The 18,742-nt window shown below is 44.0% G+C and overlaps 1 protein-coding gene across 1 annotated transcript in view; it reads left to right on the top strand.

Annotated features, from left to right (window-relative positions):
- The window catches only part of NCAPD3 (non-SMC condensin II complex subunit D3), a gene marked incomplete in the record, with an annotated part of 2,635,837 nt that overhangs the window by 65,182 nt on the left and 2,551,913 nt on the right, over positions 1-18,742 (top strand). Inside the window, 1 exon segment of the mRNA XM_044081165.1 lies at positions 13,228-13,382. Coding sequence (XP_043937100.1) covers positions 13,228-13,382 — 155 coding nt within the window.

Genomic DNA, 18,742 nt, shown 5'->3' with positions numbered 1-18,742 from the left:
ATTATTTAAGCAGGACTAAGGATTTTAGGCAGTCTCAGCAGTTGTTTGTTTCTTTTGCTTTGAGTTCTCAGGGCAAGCCTGTGTCAAAACAAACTATTTCTAAGTGGATTGGGTTTTGCATTGCATTTTGTTATTCCCATCATGGCAAGGAGATTCCAGCTGGGATTAGGCCTCATTCCACTAGGGCTACTGCCACTTCAACAGCATTTCTAAGGGGTGGCAACTAAGGATATTTTGGAGGCAGCTACTTGGAGTTCAGTGCATACTTTCTCTAAGCATTATCACCTTCCTCTCTACTCTAAATCTAGGGCTGGTTTTGCCACAGCTATTTTGCAAGGCATGTTGTCAGCTCCTGCTTCCTTATGATTTGCCAGCCTCCCTTACCTCTGCTTTGGGATTCTACCCAATAGTTAGGACTGCAGCAATGTGGAATGAAGAACATAGTACAGTTTTGTACCTACCATAAATGTAGATGTTCGAGGATCCACATTGCTGCAGTCCAATTTACCCTCCCTCCTTCCCTCTGTGTTTAGGGGTGGTTGTGTAGGTGAGGTTATACTCTGGTAATTTTGTATATATTGTGCATATTTTTGGTGCAGGAATGTTTGGAGTTTTTGGTTTTGGCCTTGTCTTTTTAGGGTCTTCTGACATCTGGGGCAAGAAAAGACTGAGGATATGACGTCGGTCATGCGCATTAGTACCCTGACGTACTGACGTCAGTCTAATGCGCCTTGACCGACGTCAGCCATATACTTTGGTATTCGGGCCGACTGGGACAGCGGACTACCCCAATAGTTAGGACTGCAGCAATGTGGATCCTCGAACATCTACATTTATGGTAGGTACAAAACTGTACTTTACCCTCCCTCCAGCCCCCTGTTTTTTCTCTGACTATACCTCTACTTTTGTTACTATGCTTAAAAGCCTTTTTGGTGTATTTGCTTTTGGTTGGAGGTATATTTTTGTGTTTTAAAATTTTATTTTGCTCCCCATTCGGGGGGTGGCACCTGACATCTGGGGCAAGACAAACTGAGGTAATGACGTCTGCTGCATGTTTTATACCCCTGCCGACCTGACATCATGGAAGAAGGGACAGCAACTGACACAGGACCCAGGACTTTGTTAATCAGGCCGACCGAGGGCAACCTGCCAGCAGATTACCCAAATGTAATGACTGCAGCAGTGAATACACTCTAAAATCTACATTTATGTTAAGTGTACACAACTGTACTTTTCTGTTAGCTTGTGACTTGTGAAACCAGAGAAGTGTCGAGTGACATAATGTGAAGTAGTACTTTTATCAATTTAAGGACCGAAAGAAAGGAGAGCATTATGGATTTTCTCTAAAGCTGACAGCAACTCACCAGTACTCTGCTTTGCTCTATATGCAAGTTTATTTAGAACTGTGATTGCTCTTGGATATAGATAGAAAATAGTAAGTTTAGTCTGTTTTCTGTATTGATGTCAGAACTATTCTGCTATATTATTTTTAAGCATTTTCTTGTCCAAGGGAACATCACTGTGTAGTAAGTATTGTCTTGTGTTTTTATTATTTATTATTAAATATCGTTAAACCTTTCAAATGTGGCTGTTTTGTTCAGAGATGATTTAAGCTCTAGAGTACATTGCACGTGTATGGTGATGCTGCCCAAGCCACTCCAGTATCTTCAGCCCTGGGTCACACTTACTATTTGGATAATAATATTGCACAGTAATAATTGGGCACCCTTTGGTAAGTGCCTTTAGAGTAGCTGATAAGTAAGGGTCCTGGTGGCAATGATTTCTACCTTATAGTCTTGAGAGAAGGGACATTGCTAGTGAACCTGTGCCAGCCTTCCCCAGGAGTGTCTGTGTGTTTGTATACAACTCAGATCTCAAAGTGTGTGTGTGTGTGTGTCAGCTACTTGGGCAGGGACATGAAGCACTGGTTGGACAGAGAGAGTGCTAGGAGGACTTGGCTTGGACCCTGGATAAGGACCCCACTCTATAGCTGTGCCAGTGGGGAGTCTTATTGGGGATCTGGAGAGAAAGGGAGAAACCAGCCCCAGACTGACTGTGGTCTCTTTGTGCTTTTAAGGGAAATTGTACTGTACTGTGTGTGTATTTGTTATCGTTCCCAATGTGGATGCCTCCCACTGGTGTTTGTGGTGAGGATTGAGGCGCCTTGATTATTGGGCCAGTGCACGGGTGTCACAGTCACTACAGAAAAAGAAACTGACAAATCGTGCATAATGACAATGCCAACACCTGCCCCCTCCCCCGATCAGCATCTCTTCAAATCTGTCCCACAAACTGGTCCTCAACATCACCCTTTGGCAAAAGATTGTCTTAGATTCTTGGGTGTTAAAAGTGGTGCAGGAGGGTTACAAATGGCACTAGATACAAAAACCTCCTTTCAGCGAATTCCTCCCATCCTGTGATCTAGGCCGAATATTTTCTTCAGCCTTTACACACCCAACAAGTCATGTAATTAGTGCCTGTAAGTCAAAGGCGTCTATTCCAGAATGTTTCTGTACCAAAGGAAGAGACCTCTTCCTCTCCAAGTTGTGTTTGAACAGAAAAAACAGGCAGGGGTGCCTTCTTTCCCCTTAATTATTTGTGTTATTTTTAGAACTATTGACAAAACAAGTAAGGGTCTCAGAAATTCAGACCTAGAATTGGGATGGTGTTCAAGAAAAAGTTGGCTTTATTTGCAGATGATGTTATTTTGCACCTGATGGAAGCAGAGAAGGACTTCTCAGTGTTGTTGAATATTCTAAGACAGTTCCATTTTTTTGTGGATATAAAATTGAAGACAATAAAACAAAGGCTATAGCTAAAAAACTATGTGCCCACGCACAAATTGGTCTAGCGTTACTCGTATTTATGTGCACATAATAAAGTGAAGCATTTAGAACTATGGATCAAAAAGGATTCTGTTATGGTAGCCAAGGATATGTGGGAAGAGACTAAACAAAAGATAATAGAAAAAATAAGAAATTGTGGGCTCTTTTTTATGGATGGTGGATAGCAAGATATAAGCAATAAAATTTGTTTTAGTCCCTTTAGTTTTATACGCAGGTCAGAGATATTTTTATCAACCATATGAGAAGTTGTGGATAGTAATTAATACAAAGTTGAGGGATTTTTATCTAGGAGGGGAAGAAGGCAAGAGTTAAAAGGGATAAGTTGATCCTTCCAGTAGAGGAAGAATAATTTAGAACAGAAGCTGCTATTACAAAAAAAAAAAAATACTAAAGCATATAAAATACCGCACAATTACTATAGGAATCAATCAGACGAGGTCAGTAAAGATTGGGAAGAGTGATTAGAAGTGCAATTCAGAAAGAAACAATGGGAGGGCATATGCATGGTTGCCAAATATGCAACAAAATCTAGTTTTTTGCTTGAAAATGTTTGCATAGATACTTTCATACCCCAAGCAGACTCCAAAGAATTTTTCCTCAAGTAGATGGCAAATATTGTAGGTGTGACAGGAAAGAAAGCGGTAACTGGGGACGTATGATCTGATATTTCATTCCTCAACAAGTGGGCTTAGATCAGACTCTCTCAGTATTTCAGGAGCTAGAAAAAGTTTAACTCTTGTGCTCTTCCTTGCGCATAATGCACTAGTCCCCTACCATACCTCTGATTTATGTTTGCTGCCTTTGCATAAGGACGTAGTCACTGTAACCTCTTGAGTAGTAGTAGAGTTTGTCTTTTCTTTCATCTTTTCCCAGTTAGGGGTCGCCACAGCGGAACTCTGGTCAGCGAATGACTGGCAGTGGATTTCTACGGTGCAGTGTTGCCAGCCTGACACCCATCTTTCAAAGAAGGCACAGCCGTTCACGCATGCACCTACCTGCATGTCTTTAACGTCATTCTACCTCTGGGAGGACATGCAGACTCCACACACAAGGAGCTCCAACCGAGAATCGAACGGGAGAACCTCTTGCTGTGAGGCGGCAACGCTAACCGCTGCACCACCGCGGCCTACTAGTATTAGAGTTTGTGAGTAATTTTTTCCAAATCCATTTATCTTTTCAAATACTTTCTACGTATTCTCTCTTATTTCTCTACATGATTATAGCGTAATTCTATATTACCATAGTTAGTAATGTTTCTTTTTTCCCCCCTTTTTATAAATTTAGGTATATCCTCGTATTACCTTTTTTGGCAATACTTACCTTTTGTTCTTTTCTTCTCCATATTTTCCATATTTTCTTTAAAAAAAAAAAATATCTTCCTTCTTGTAGTTAACAATATGACTGGAAAACCTTCCAGTTTTAAAAGATGTATGGCCTGTGGCCATACAATTCCTCTCTCTGATGCCCACGCTATTTATGTATATTGTTTAGGCCAAGTACACTTAGATTCTGCCTGCGACATATGCAAAACCTTCAACCATAGGGCTCTAAAATAAAAGAACTTCTAATACAGCACTTGGGGCTCAACCCTCTAAAAAATGACAAAAAAAGAGGTTAAGAAGCATTACTCAGTTCCTCAACTCTAGGTTCTGAAGTGCCTCTTAACATTTCAAAGCAGACAAAATATTCCATTCTGACCTTTTCATATCCAAAAACAAAAACTTTGGATCAGACTCCCTCGGACCCAAAGAAACATTTGGGCAGGTCACCACGGATCAGATCTCCTCTGCTGTTCTATCCGGTGTTCTCTTGTCTTTCATCTCCTTTTCTGGAAAGGTCTCCCAAGCATCATCATTCTAAGGCTTCATCAGTGGGATCATCATCTTGCTCCTCCAAAAGTCTGACCAAAGCAGATGTGGGCAGGATGATGAGGAAATTCCTCTTGATGGAAATTCAAATGGACGTTTCCTGACTCCTACTCAATGGGGCTGAGAAACTTTCGTGAGTACTACACTGCCTATACTGTCTCCTTCTCTCATTCAACCTTTGTTTTGGAGCAGTTGGATGCGAGAATCCTGGAGTCGGCCATATCTGATCCAAAGATCATTATATCCTCTACTCCAGTTTCATTTCTGAGTGGATCATCTCTGAGCATGTCTGAGTCTGATGACTCTTGGAACTGTGGCGTCGGCACTGGGTCTGGGGTGTTGGAGTCAACTTTGATGTTGTCAGAGCCATCTCTGCCCATTTGAGCCTCTGTATTGGACAGCTCGGCTCTGATTCCTACCTCAAGTCATCTGCCTTTGTGTCGAAGAGAGCCGATGGTCTGGAAGCATGTTTTCTCAGAGCCACTGGTGTGTCTGTCTGTCTGTCTGTCTGTCTCTCTCTCTCTCTCTCTCTCTCTCTCTCTCTCTCTCTGACGTTCTGCTACTTCTCCGGAACATCCTGCCGAAGAAGTCCCTAGGAAGAGAAAGTGCAAAAGGAGACACATAGACTCCCCTCAAGAGCCTGTCATGAGGGATACCAACTTCGATGATGGGGAAAGGTCTCCAAGATCACCACCTGATGACATCTGCTTTAGAAACATTGTAGAAATCCTCAAGCAAAGCCATTGGACCTGGTCCCTCTACCTCCTGGGTGACTCTGCCCGCTGACGAGAGCAATGATTTGATCAGTAGATGGGCGGTAAAGGAACCAGTTTCTGTTGAGCTTATTTCCCCCAAGAGACCAGACAGTATCCTGGCACCACCTAAGGACATGGAATTTTGGAGAAATGGAGTTATTAGCTGTTGCCAGGGTTGAGTGGCAGCCACAAAAAGGAACTTCATTCCCTGAATTATTTGGCACACTTCACTAGACTCCAGAGCTCGTCCATGAGGCCAATTTCCCATGCAGCTAAAGGTATCTCAAGGGACGACAGGCTCAAGCATTTCCATTAGGAGACATGCCTGGATGCACCTATGTGATTTTCATGGACCCCTTCAAATCTTCATTCGCCAATATTCCCTTTGACAGAAGTTCTTTATTTGGCCCGAAGGTTAGACACATTATCTAGGTGAGTGCAGGAAGGTAGAACACTGTCTGCTGTGTGCATTCACTTTTCGACTCCTCAAAGAACCTTTTCTAGGAATCAATGGGATGGTCAAAAACTGTGGTTTAGAAAGTCCCAGGGTCCCTTCCAAGATCCACGTGAAGTTAGTTCCCCCAGGGGCAGAGAGGGGACCTCTAACAGAAGACATTGCCCACGTGGCAGTGGAGGTCTGCAAAACCAATGATCTAGAGATAACTTTTCTTTCAGATTCTACCAGCACTCCTGAAAGGAGGCTCGGCGTTTCCACCTCTGGAGGCAATTGGGGGTCATTTATTCCTGCACCAGAAAGCCTAGCTAGAGATTACAGAAGATTCATGGGTGCAGAGGATTATTTCCAGAGCCTTTATATTACACTTTTCCCTACACCCCCCTTAACAGTACACAAAATATCCAATGTTCCACCCAGTCAGAAGAAAGCAGCAGCACTAGAAAGAAAAAGAAAAAAAAAAGGCTGCTGGTAAAGAGTCATCCACGAGCTCCCCCAGACCAGAAAGAGTCTGGAACTTACATTTCTTAATGTCAAAGAAAACAAGGGACTGGAGACCGCTTTTGAATCTCAGCAATCTGAACAGGTCAGTTCAGTACATGAAGTTCCAGGTGGTCCTGGATCAATCTATTTTGCCTTTTCTGCACAAAAACAACTGAATGTGCTGAATAGTACACATCCTGAAGATCTAGCATAAAAATGAACAGATAATCCAGAAGATACCTACACTTCTGACTGGGAGCCAGTCATTACCAACTCAGAGATATGCCCTTTGGTTTTAACAAAGCCCCCACGGTGTTCACCAAATGCATGGCGGTAGTGGCAGCTCATTTGAGAATGCAGCGATTGGGGATGTTTCCATACTTGGATGACTGGGTCATAATCACTTTGACCAGGCATCGTCTGATCAAAGTATGACATAATGTACTCCAGTTATGCTCTCACCTGGTAATTACTGTCAATCACAAGGAGTCTGAACTATAACCAGTTCCAGTATTGGAGTTCATCAGAGCTTTATTTAACACGGTATCCTTGACGGCCACCCTTTCTTTACCAGGGGTACAAACCATATAATTCCTGGTCAGAAAGATCATTCAGAGTTTTCTGTCAGCTGGAGTGATCATTCATGTATTGGGATCAATGTCTGCTATGATGGTTTTGGTTCCGTTAGCAAGGTATCCTATGAGAATTTTCCAGTGGACCCTGGAGATTCAGTGGTTTATTCGTCACCAACCTTTATTCACCCAAACTGAGATAACTGAGGCATGCAAAAATTATCTGTTGATTTACACCAATCAGATCTGCAAGATGTCCCTTTAATTTTCCCTCAGCCCAAGGCCAAAGTTGCCATGGATGCTTTCCAAATCAGGTGTGGGGGGGGGGGCACCACTTCAGGAAAGGCAGTATAAGGCACATGGTCCCCTGAAGAGCCAATATGCATATTAATGTCCTAGGAATGAGAGCTGTCCTACTGCTGCAGGCCTTCCAAGATGCACTCCCATCTGAGACGCATGGGATTCAGATGGACAATGTCAGTGGTCTGATTATCAACGTACAAGGGGGAACTAAATCTTATTCCCTGTTTTGAGAAGCTTTGAGTTTGTGTGGCAGTGGGTGATCACATCCAATCGATTTCTGATAGCAGTGCACATTCTGAGGAAATCCAACATGATAGCAGACAAGTTTAAGCATGTCCATTCTAATGCCTCATGAGTGATCACTCAACATGAAAATTGAGGAAAAGAGATTCTTTTGATGGGGCCAACCTTGCTGCAACCTCTTTGCGCCTCCCTTCAGCAACAAGTGCAGCAGTTTTCTTTGCCCTGATTCCCCCCAACGGGGGAATCACTGACAGGTCTCCTCTATGCTTTTCCCTCATTACCTCTAATACCCAAATTTCTTCAGAAAGCATCTCTATTGAAGAGCACAGTTATCCTCGTTGCTCTTTATTGGCCTTGTCATATTTGGTTCCCCTTTCTTTGGACTCCTCTGCTTTGCCCGCCATAGATTCTGGATTCAGTTCCAGACCTCCTTTCTCACCCAAAATATGATACACCTCGTCATTTTAGGCATAAGGTAGACCGCATGAATTCTCCACTTCTGTTGATTGCTAGACAGCCCAGGCTCTCCTTCCCTGTGCTCCCCTTTCTTTTATCCTCCCACAAAGCTTCCACTAGAAAATTTTACAGAAGTAAATGGAAAAGATTTGGTTTTTGGGTGTAACAAAATGACATTGATCCCTTTTCAGCACTAGTGCCCAAAGCTCTTGAGTTTTTAACTACATTTTTTAATGAAGGTGGTAGTTCAACTATTAAAGTACAACTCTCTGCCATTTCTAATTTTCATATTGGATTAAATAATTAGTATTTAGCTGCTTCCAAACTTTGTAAGGCCTTTATAAGGGGAACCTTTCTTCTTGGACTCCCCTTTTAAAGATCCCACTTCCCTATGGAATTTGAATTTGGTTTTACAGTTTTTAACTCTGTCTTGAACAGTTAGTCAAGTATGAACTAAAGTTTTTAACCTGGAAGACTCTTTTTATTGGACATTACATCTGCTAGAAGAGTCTTAGAACTTCAAGCCATATCATCTTGGCCACCTCATTTGATGTTTCACAAGAATTGGGTATCCTTATGAACTAACCCATCCTTTCTTCCAAAGGTGGTGTTAGAATCCAGTATCAATCGAATCCAGTATCAATCAAACTATCAACCTTCCCGTTTTCTTTCCAAATTTCGTAAAGAAGAGTATATATTGCATCTCTTATGTTTTTGTCTAAATAGGACAAACCTATTTAGGAAATCCGATCAATTATTTGTCTCCTTTTCAGATTCAAAACTGGGCAAATCAGTTACTGACATTTTGTATTACTTTAAATAGGGTAGTTAATTTGAAGAAAAAGAATTGAAATAATGGTAACAATACGTGTAGAAAAAATTTTTGGAAGGGTATTTGATGTGTAATGCTTGTAAATATGAACTTGTTAATATGGATTGGTTTGATTATTTTTATATAAATGTAAATTTGCCTGTGTCACAAGTAGTAATTTAGAGATGTTTATATAAAAAAAAAAAAAAAAAAAGCCTGATGGATACGAGTACTATATCTTTCATTTTTATACCTGCATGTGAAAAGTACCAAAAGTCAAACTGTTGCATTTACAGAACCTGTTACCCCTCATTCCTCCCATGAGTTGTATGGTAACACCGGACTTGAAAGATGCATACCACAATCCCATAGCTGTAGGCTTCAGGAAATTTATATGGTTCTCAGTTCCACAGTCACATTATCAGTTCTCTGCAAGTACCTTTTGGATGATCTACAGATCCGTGTGTTCATGAAATGCCTAGCACCAGTCAAAGCTTATAGCAGGCTAAATGGCAATCACATTTTCTTTATTTAGGTGACTGACTTATTTTATGCTTTATCCAGATGTTAAGAGTCATTAACATTGGTTAGAGACATAATCCATCTTGGCTTTCAGATAACTGTTTTAAAATCCTCTTTGACTCTGTTTTACAGGGTTGTGTTTCTTGATTGCCTTTTAAACACTTCATAGGTGTGTGTACTAGGTTAATGGTTCTGGAGCCTTTACAAGCCTAGCCCAAAGGATTACCCTGGCATTGTGCCACCTGACATTTAGTCCCCAGTGCCTGTGTCAAGTAGCACCACTGGATTGATCCCCAGGGTGAATTTTATATTTTCCATCCACTCATCAAGATGTCTCTTTAAGAGGGCCAGTGAGGTTCTCTGTCTGACATGTATGGGAAGTCTATTCCATAGCATGGGCAGTCTCTGGTTATGAACCTTTCCCTCCAGCATTTTCTGTTGATTGTGGTAATGAGGTTGAGGTCTGTGGAGTGTGTGGTGCGGAGGGATTGGGATTTCTTTAGCTGCATCATTTCTAACAGAGCTAGCTTTTTATCTGGAATCTTTCCTGAGCTTCTCCAATTAGTATCAGGCTTTTTCAATGAGAGAATTTCTCAGGATCTTAAGGTTCATGGCTTCTATGATTCTTATGATCTCTCTAGTGAGAGATAAAGTGGTTTCTAAAAAGCATATGGACCTGCCATTTACATCATCTGTAGTATCAAATTCCAGTTTTGGGCTTTCTAAAAATGGAATTGCGTTGGTGTGGAGACAAATTGAACTGGAGCTAGATCTCTACAAAACAGTGTCTTACCACAGAAGCTTCCCTTTTTGTGTGGGGCAGTTTCCATGGGATAAAAGGTTCAAGGTCATTCAGACCAAAGCATATCAGTATAAATAAGATGTTGGCTGTGATCCATACCTTGAAATTTCTCCATCAGCTGTGGTTACCAGGACCTCTTTCAAGTGATTACAAATAATACCACAGTCATGTGGAACATAAATAAGCAGGTATGTACAAGGTTGTAAGTTTTGTGCAGGCTGGCCGTGATTGCTTGGGAGTTGGCTGTTCAGCATTTTACATTATCAGTGCAAAACATGTTGGCAGATAAGCTGAGCAGGACAAGGGCAGATCCTTACAAATAGAAATTTAACAAGGGAGTCTTCCATGAAACACTCCAGTTGTGGGGAGCACCTAAAATAGATCAATTCTCCTTTCAAAACAGACTTTGCTCTAGGACACCTTGCAAGCAAGCTTGGAAAGCAGATGAATTTGCATTCCCTTAGAGGGGAGTTGTTTGTTTATGCTTTTCCACTGATATCCAGGATAATTCATTCAGAAGGATTCCTTAAAAATCATTGCAGTGACTCCCTTTTGTCCCTGGTAACATTGGTTCTGCCTTGTTGTGGATTTGGCCAAGGATAATTGCCACAAACTTCATCTCAGACTGTATTTACTCACATGCAACGGGGAGCTTGATACACCCCTGTCTTAATCAAAATTGGCTGACTGCTGGAATGATTCACTTCTAATAACTTTTAGACACTTATTTCATGAGTGTATACAGCATCAACTAAAGGAGGCTCGAAAGCCTGCTACTAAAAATCATAAATTGGTTAGTGGAAACAATTTTCTAGTTGATGCCATATTGACCCAGGGGCCCATCGGGAATTTGCCACTTACTCTCAAATATTTGTGTGAGTTACTTTCCTCTGGTGCTTCTTATTCCTCCTATAAAGGTTCATCTTGCTGCCTTTTATCGTACATGCCCATGAATCCTCTCCTTTCTTGTCTTATAGTAAAATTTTTTGAAAGGAGTTTTACACCTGAGTGATCCTTGTAAACAGATTTGCTCATCCTTTTGGATTTGCGGTGGAGAAGTTCTTGACTTGGAAATCTGTAGTCAACATTGCTCTGACACCTGCAAGCTGAGTTGCAAGCTCTCATGGTGGGTGGACCTTCTGTTTATATTTTACAGAGTGGGTCACATTAAGATCAAATTACTCTTGCACCCAAAGTGGTTTCAGAGTTTACTTTATATCAAGCCATTATTTTTCAGGTTTTCTACCCAGAACCGTAAAACTTGTGAGAAGGCGTTCTGCATACTCTGGATGTTCAAGGGCATCTCTGGTACTATCTGGACAGTACTAAGTCGTTTAGAAAAGCTGATCAGCTATTTATTTATTGTCAAGGGAGAAAATGGGTCATCCTGTGTCTGAACAATTTCCAGGTGGTATCAAGGCATATTCTTCTAGAAATTTGTCTTTTTCAATGATATACTGGGAAGGGTGTGGACTGAAGCATCCTAGAGGCAGACATGGTCCTTCACATATAGTTTTGCAAAGTATTACAAACTGGATTCCTTTTCAATGACCAAAACTAGCTTTGTCAGGCCTATTCTCTTATGGCTTCTGGATCTGAATGCTTCCTCTTTCCAGGTTAGATAGGCTTAATCAACTCCTGTAGCCTAAAGACTACTGCAGCAGTGGGAATGATGAATATGGTACAGTTGTGCAAGTTGCACTTATCCATAACAGTAGATGTTCAAATATCTCATGGTTGCAGTAGCTGCACCCACACTCCACTCTCCTTTTCTTATATATAGTTGTAATTGGAATATAAAGAAGGGTTATGTGCATTTCTAGGTTTCATTTCTTTATTATTGTTTTTGGAGGTTCAGGATTATTAGGTTCATTTTCTCTCTCTCTCTCTCTCTCTCTCTCTCTGGCAAGAAAATCCTTAATTGTTGATTTCCCTTCTAGGAATTAGCCAGTCAGCAGTTAGTGAAGTATGGTGTGTTTTATGGGGGGGGGGGGGTTAGCCAGAGCTTTAAGTTGGCCGGTTGTTGTTACTAGGCAGGGAATTAACCCATGTAGACTAAAGGCCACTGCAACCGTGAGGAATCTGAATATCTACTGTTGTGTACATGTAACTTAACAACTGTACTTTTTACTAAGTAGTGAGGGGTAAGGATTTAGATAGCAATAGCCCATATCCTTGACAGTTGATGTCATCACTCCTCCCACTTCAAGGGTCAACTTTGTCTTCTGTGTGTGTGTGTGTGTGTGTGTGTGTGTGTGTGTGTGTGTGTGTGTGTGTGTGTGTGTGTCTTTCCACATACCGATGAAATTTGCTGTAAATGAGGTTGGTAGGACCAGGCCCACATCCTTGTTCTGTGGTGAGCACAGTAGACCAAATTTGTTGGATCTCATCCGAGTTGGTCAGGTTGGTGTAACTACTCCTTCCCATCCTCCCTTGCCTGCTTTTTCAGCAGCCAGGGTTGGTAATCTGGTGACAAAGGGCATCCTCTGTTACATGGAGCTAACATCCAGTCTTCTATTGTTTTTTAGTCTTGTTCTTCACTTGAGCATTATGTGTAGTAATTTGAAAGATCTTGCGTTGTTTTCCAAGAAAGCATTGCAGAATTGGATTCTTCTTTACTTTTGTGCTATTTTGAAAAGACCACTCACTTTTCACATCATGCTCTGCTAGGTAGAAGCTTGGGAAGCTTGAGGGCTGCATTCCTCCTCCACAACACTGTTAATTACCTAAGGTGCAGTTGTCAACATTTATTGCACTATTGGTGTGTTCTTTTGGTATACAGACTGCTTTTGTGTCTTTCATTCTGACCTCTTGAACCTTTGGCAACCTGACACTGCTTTCAGATAGCTATTTTGTTGAACACTCTTTTATAGTCTTTTTTACAAGATTTTACCTGCCTAACAAATGAAAAATAATGCACAAAACTGTAGCTTGTAATTTTTGGAGCCACCCTATAATTGAAATGTATGTGCTTTACTAGCTTACATTTGACGTTTAATAAAATGTTTGAGTTTATTGAAATTAGACTGCAATCCATTTCAGAATATTGTGTGCTTATTTATTTATTTTTCCAAGACAACAATTAGAGTAAAAGTGTTTCTTTTGTTGTCAGTCTGGGTGGATACGGTATGGGAGCTTGACTTCACTGATACAGAGCCACTGGATTCTCGAATAGTGGAAGATATTACTGAGAATGGAGTGGAAGTGTTCAGCAAGTTATATGAAAAATTGCTTCCGTTTGCCAGTGAAGACCAGGGAACAACTGAGGTAAGAATTGGAAAAATTTTTTTAGACTGTTTACACTACTGTCATGTGGATAATCAGAAGCAAACTGGCATGCCATCTCTTTTGGCCCTTTCTAGTGTGGGTATCTAGCAACCCCCAAGATCCCACTGATTCTCCCCCCCCCCCAACATACTTTAACATTCCTCATACCTTTTGTTTGCCACTATTTGTACAGAGACTGGGGAAGCTGATGGATGATCATTGGCTGTTTAATATACCTTGTGTGTTCCCGTGATTTTTGTATGCAGGAGCATGAAGCATGTAAAATATATAAACCTACACCAGTAAGTGTGCCATCTAGGCCTTGCATTGCATGCAGCTTTTTTCCAGAAATTTCAATCTAATGCTAGTTTTCTGGTCTGAATTAGTTGTTTTGATGGGAATGGTAGAATGGTGATAACAATTAATGCAAACTTTCATGTTAACACTCGTTTCTTCAGGCAGATCTGCCAAATAAAATCAATGTTAAGTTGTCAATCTCGCCTTCATTCTTGCTGGATGGGTTCGGAACCGAACCTCGGCTCCGACTCTGCCTAATACTAAAGCTCGAGAGCTATTTTTACCGGCTCGAGGCTAACCTATGTCCCATAATGCTAGGCGTCAAATACCCAGATCTCGTTTGCCACTTCAGCTACGAGGTTGCGTTTTTCACCGGCTCCAGGTCATATTTTATTATTAATAGCTTTATAGATAGTTTTTCTGTCAGATTTTTTTTCCTGTTACCTTTTTAGTGTTAATGAAGTTAGCGACTAGTTTCCCCCCCCTTTAGTTGCTAAATCCCCCCCCCCCCTTTCTCCACCCTTTAAGTGGTTGGGCCTCTGACCCCTCCCCCTTAGTAGTACAGTTTCCCTTGGTTGTTCTGTGTGTGTGTGGAATTCTGTCCCTCTGTTTAGCGGTAGTTTCCCTTTTTCTGCTTATTGTAATTTCTTATATATATTAGTGTAATTTTTACATTAGTATGTCTAAGGATACTAAGGTATCGGGTTTCAAGAAGTGTGACTCGTGCTGTCAGAAGATGTTTCTGACAGACGGTCACACTTCTTGTGTGCATTGTTTGGGCCCTCTGCACCTGCAGAACTCTTGTTCCATCTACCATGCTTTCAGCCCTAGAGTCCTGCAGGAGCACAGAAATAAACTCATTCTTAGAGGCTTGTTAAAGCCTGAAGGTTCTCTGGCTAAGACCATGATTGGAAAACCTCCAAAGCCCGCCAAATCGTCGGCTCCATGTTCGGAGTCGGCTACGAGCAGTTCTCTTGCTGCCTCGTCGGTTCCAGCCAGAACCGGGGCACCTATACCTCAGTCGGCTCCGACTTTAGTGTCGGAGCCATCCCCGAGCAGAAAGCGCTCCTGGTCTCCATCTCTTGAGTTGGTTAGATCGGCTCCGAAGTCTCCTCTGTTGTCTGAGCGGAGCCATAGATCTCATTCCTTTAGGTCTTCCAAGCCTTCGGACTATGACCTCGAGAGGGTAGTCAGCCGGCTTTTGAAGTCACAGGCACTGGCCCAGTTTTTACATAGCCCGTCTCAACAGACAGGGGCTACCCCTGCACCTGCTCAAGTTCCTCCTCCGACTACTCTGCTGAGTTCGGAGCCGGAGGTCGTCTAGGTGAGTACTGTGGGGGCGTCGGAACCGATCCCTCTTTTGTCGGTTCTTTCGTTGGCTCCGATCCCGTCCTTGGCTACGTCCTTGGAGGGATCCGGGCACCGAGACTCCCTGGTCTGCTCCGAGGGGGCGAGTGGCATCGGACCCTTGTCCTACCCCTCTCTCCCTCTCGGAGCCTTGGCGCAGGTGAGTTCGGCCCCGACATCGGCCTCTGAGCCGTCCCTCTTGGTGCTGGGGGGAGCTCTCATCTCCTCGGAGTTGGGTCCTTCTTTCCTGCCTGACAGGGGCGCCTTTGAGGTCATGAGGAGCGTGCTGGCTCCTATACCGGCGCCACGGTCCCTCCCTCTACGGTGTCTGCTTCGGCCCCTGCCTACCCTCCCGAACCCAAGCGAGGAGAACCGACACTCCAGGCTGCCCATTGGGCTTTTCTTCCTCTTCCGAGGCCTCCCCTGATCCTTCGGGGGGAGCCCCTTCGGAAGAGGACATGTAAGAGGAAACATGTCAACTCTCCTGAGTCAGTGACATCTGACACCGACCTGGATGATTCGGAAGGGTCCCCAAGGTCCCCCTCTGAGGATGTCTCCTTTTCTGACATCTTAGAGATCCTCAAACAGAGGGGGAACTGGTCTGCCCTTAACCCATCTGAGGACGAGTCGGTGTACCTGGATGCGTTCGGTTCTCGCCCTTCAACCTTCTGGATGTCCCCGCCTTTCGACCCACTTATGGAGGTGGTGGATCTGAAGGCGTGGACAGCTCCAGATACTATGGAACCAACTCCCCGGAGGCCCACTAAATTTATTACTGCCTCGACAGACAAACAGTTTCTCTTTCTCTCTAAGGGTGTCCCCGTGGATGCCATGGTGGTGGCGGCAGCCACTAAGAAGGAGTTGGCTGACCCTTCAGTACCTGTCCATCCTCCTAATAAGGAATCTAGGACTATGGATAGGTACGCCAAGCGGATGTTTTCTTCAGTGACCTCTGCCATGCGGTCACTGAACTATTTATGCCATTTCACCTGACTTCAAAGAGACCTTCTCAAGGAACTGGGTGAAACATTGCAGGACTCAGCAGCTGTGGGGTGTCCGGATAAGATCAACTCCCAGCTGGGGACCCTGAACTCTATCGTTAACTCTTCCATGTGGCTCATCTCTTATGCAGCCGATGGAGCGAGTAGAGCTGCAGGTACGGGTGTTGCTCTAAGGAGACACGCCTGGATGCGGCTCTGCAATTTTGCTGACTCCTTCAAGGCGTCCTTCACTAACACCCCCTTTGATGGTTCTGCTCTTTTTGGACCTCAAGTGAAGGATACCTTAACCAGGTGCGAACAATAAGGCAAGACTCTCTCTGCCGTGGGAGTCTGTTTTTCTGCTCCTTCTAGACCATATCCTAAGGGTCAAAAGGGCGGGAAAATGTGGTTCTGCAAACCTCAAGGAGTTCTGCCGGACGCACGTGGTGAGCTTCCCTCCAGAGGCAGAGGAGGGAACAACAACAGACGCCGCCGTAGGGGCAAGGGGGGGTCCGCAGAATCAGGGTAGCAGAGAATCGTTCTCTGACAAACCCTTTCAGCACCCCCGAGGAGCTGCCCGACTGTCCACCTTCGGAGGCAGTCTGAAGACTTTCGCTATACCCAAAAGCCTGGCGCTCTCTTACACAAGACAGATGGGTACGGTCGATCATATCCGAGGGTTACAAAATCCCCTTTATCCACACCCCACATCAACCAAAAGGGCCTCTTCCAGACGTTCCACCCGGTCTGAGAGACCAAGCAGCATTAGAAATTTCAAAGCTGCTTTTAAAAAGAGCCATCCAGCCAGTCCGAGCAGACCAACAAGGATCCGGAATCTACTCCAAATTCTTTTTGGTATCAAAAAAGACAGGGGACTGGAGACCTATTTTGGATCTCAGCAGACTGAACAAATCTGTTCAAACAAAATTCCGGATGGTTACGCTACAGTCCATTCTTCCCTTTTTGGGTCAGGACAATCGGATGTGCTCTATAGACCTTCAGGATGCGTACTACCATATCAAAATGAACAGGCGCTACAGGAGGTTTCTCCGTTTCCGGCTGGGAGCCAATCACTATCAATTCAGAGCCCTGCCCTTTGGCCTCACCACGGCCCCCAGGGTGTTTACCAAATGCATGGCAGTGGTCGCGGCTCACCCGAGACGTCGAGGATTCCAGGTGTCCAGGTGTTTCCATATTTCGACGACTGGCTCCTTACTGCCACCACCAGGCACCAGTTACTTCAAGCCAGGGATTACGCTGTACAAACGTGCAAAGCGCTAGGCATCTCCATAAATTTCGAAAAGTCTGCCTTGTCAGCATATTACCTTCATAGGCACCGTGTTAAACACGGAGTTGTCAGCAAAACTACCTACACAAAGAGTGTTAGACATTCTCAGTCACGTTCAAATCCTACTACAGGAGGACAGAATCCAAGCCAGGCTTGTACTGAAAACGCTGGGTCTAATGGCTGCAACAATCACCTTACTCCCCCTAGCTCGTTTTCATATGCGGATACTACAGTGAATGCTTTTTTTCCAATGGTCCTTTCAGCAGCGTCCCATGTTGCACAATATTCTCATCACTCGATCATGCAAACGACACCTAGCTTGGTGGATAGTCTCACCTCAGGTGCTTCAAGGCAGACCGGTTGTTCTTCCCCCTCCGGTTGCCACCGTGACAACTGATGCCTCCCTGATCGGGGGTGTGTGTGTGTGGGGGGGCATTTTCAGGGCAGGACAGTCCAGGGCACATGGCAACCGTTTGAGTGCCAGTTGCACATCAATGTCTTGGAGATGAGCGGTGCTGTTGGCGTTGCAGGCCCTCCAGAACTCTCTTCCCACCGGGACGATTGCGATTCAGACAGACAATATGTCCGTAGTATGCTACATCATGAGAGCGGTGCTGTTGGCGTTGCAGGCCCTACAGAACTCTCTTCCCACCGGGACGATTGCAAATCAGACAGACAATATGTCCGTAGTATGGTACATCAACAAACAGGGCGGAACCAGGTCCTATCCTCTTTGTCGGGAAGTGCTCATACTCTGGCAATGGGCGATCGCTTCTCACCGGTTTCTGGTAGCAAAACACATTCCTGGAAAGTCCAATGTCTTGGCAGACAGGCTGAGCAGGGACATTCTCATGCCCTACGAGTGGTCTCTCAACCAACTAGTAGTGGATCAAATATTCAGAAGGTGGGGTCAGCCTTGCTGCGACCTTTTCGCAACCCCGCAAAACAGCAAGTGTCAGGACGACTTCAGCCTCTTTCCTCTTCTGGGTCTTTCTCCCAGAGACGCTCTAGCCCATGATTGGCCCCAGGGTCTCCTTTATGCTTCCCCCCCTTTTCCCTTAATCACTCAGTCCAGAAAGCAACTGCCTTGAGATCCAGGATGATCCTCATTGCTCCTTACTGGCCCCGACAAGTCTGGTTTCCGTTCCTACAACGTCGCCTACTAGAGCAGCCCTGGCTTCTGGACCCAGTGCCAGACCTTCTGACCCATAAATCGGGTAGGCTGCACCAATCCCTTTCGTCTCTCAACCTCACAGCTTGGTTGCTCCAGTTCCAACCCTAGCCAGGCTTCCCTTAATTTCTCAGCCAGTACGTGAGATTATCCTTGCCTCTCACAAGTCTAACACCAGAAGGACGTACGCTAGTAAATGGAAACGTTTCTCTATTTCGGCAAGGAAAAATCAAGTCGACCCCTTCACTGCTCCTGTCCAAACGGTTCTAGATTTTTT

This window comes from Protopterus annectens, chromosome 8.part0 (assembly GCF_019279795.1).
Source record: "Protopterus annectens isolate FY-2018-M chromosome 8.part0, PAN1.0, whole genome shotgun sequence".
NCBI classification, from domain to species: domain Eukaryota; kingdom Metazoa; phylum Chordata; order Ceratodontiformes; family Protopteridae; genus Protopterus; species Protopterus annectens.
Note: the sequence above shows the minus strand (reverse complement) of the source record. Positions and strands in the feature narration are given on the sequence as shown.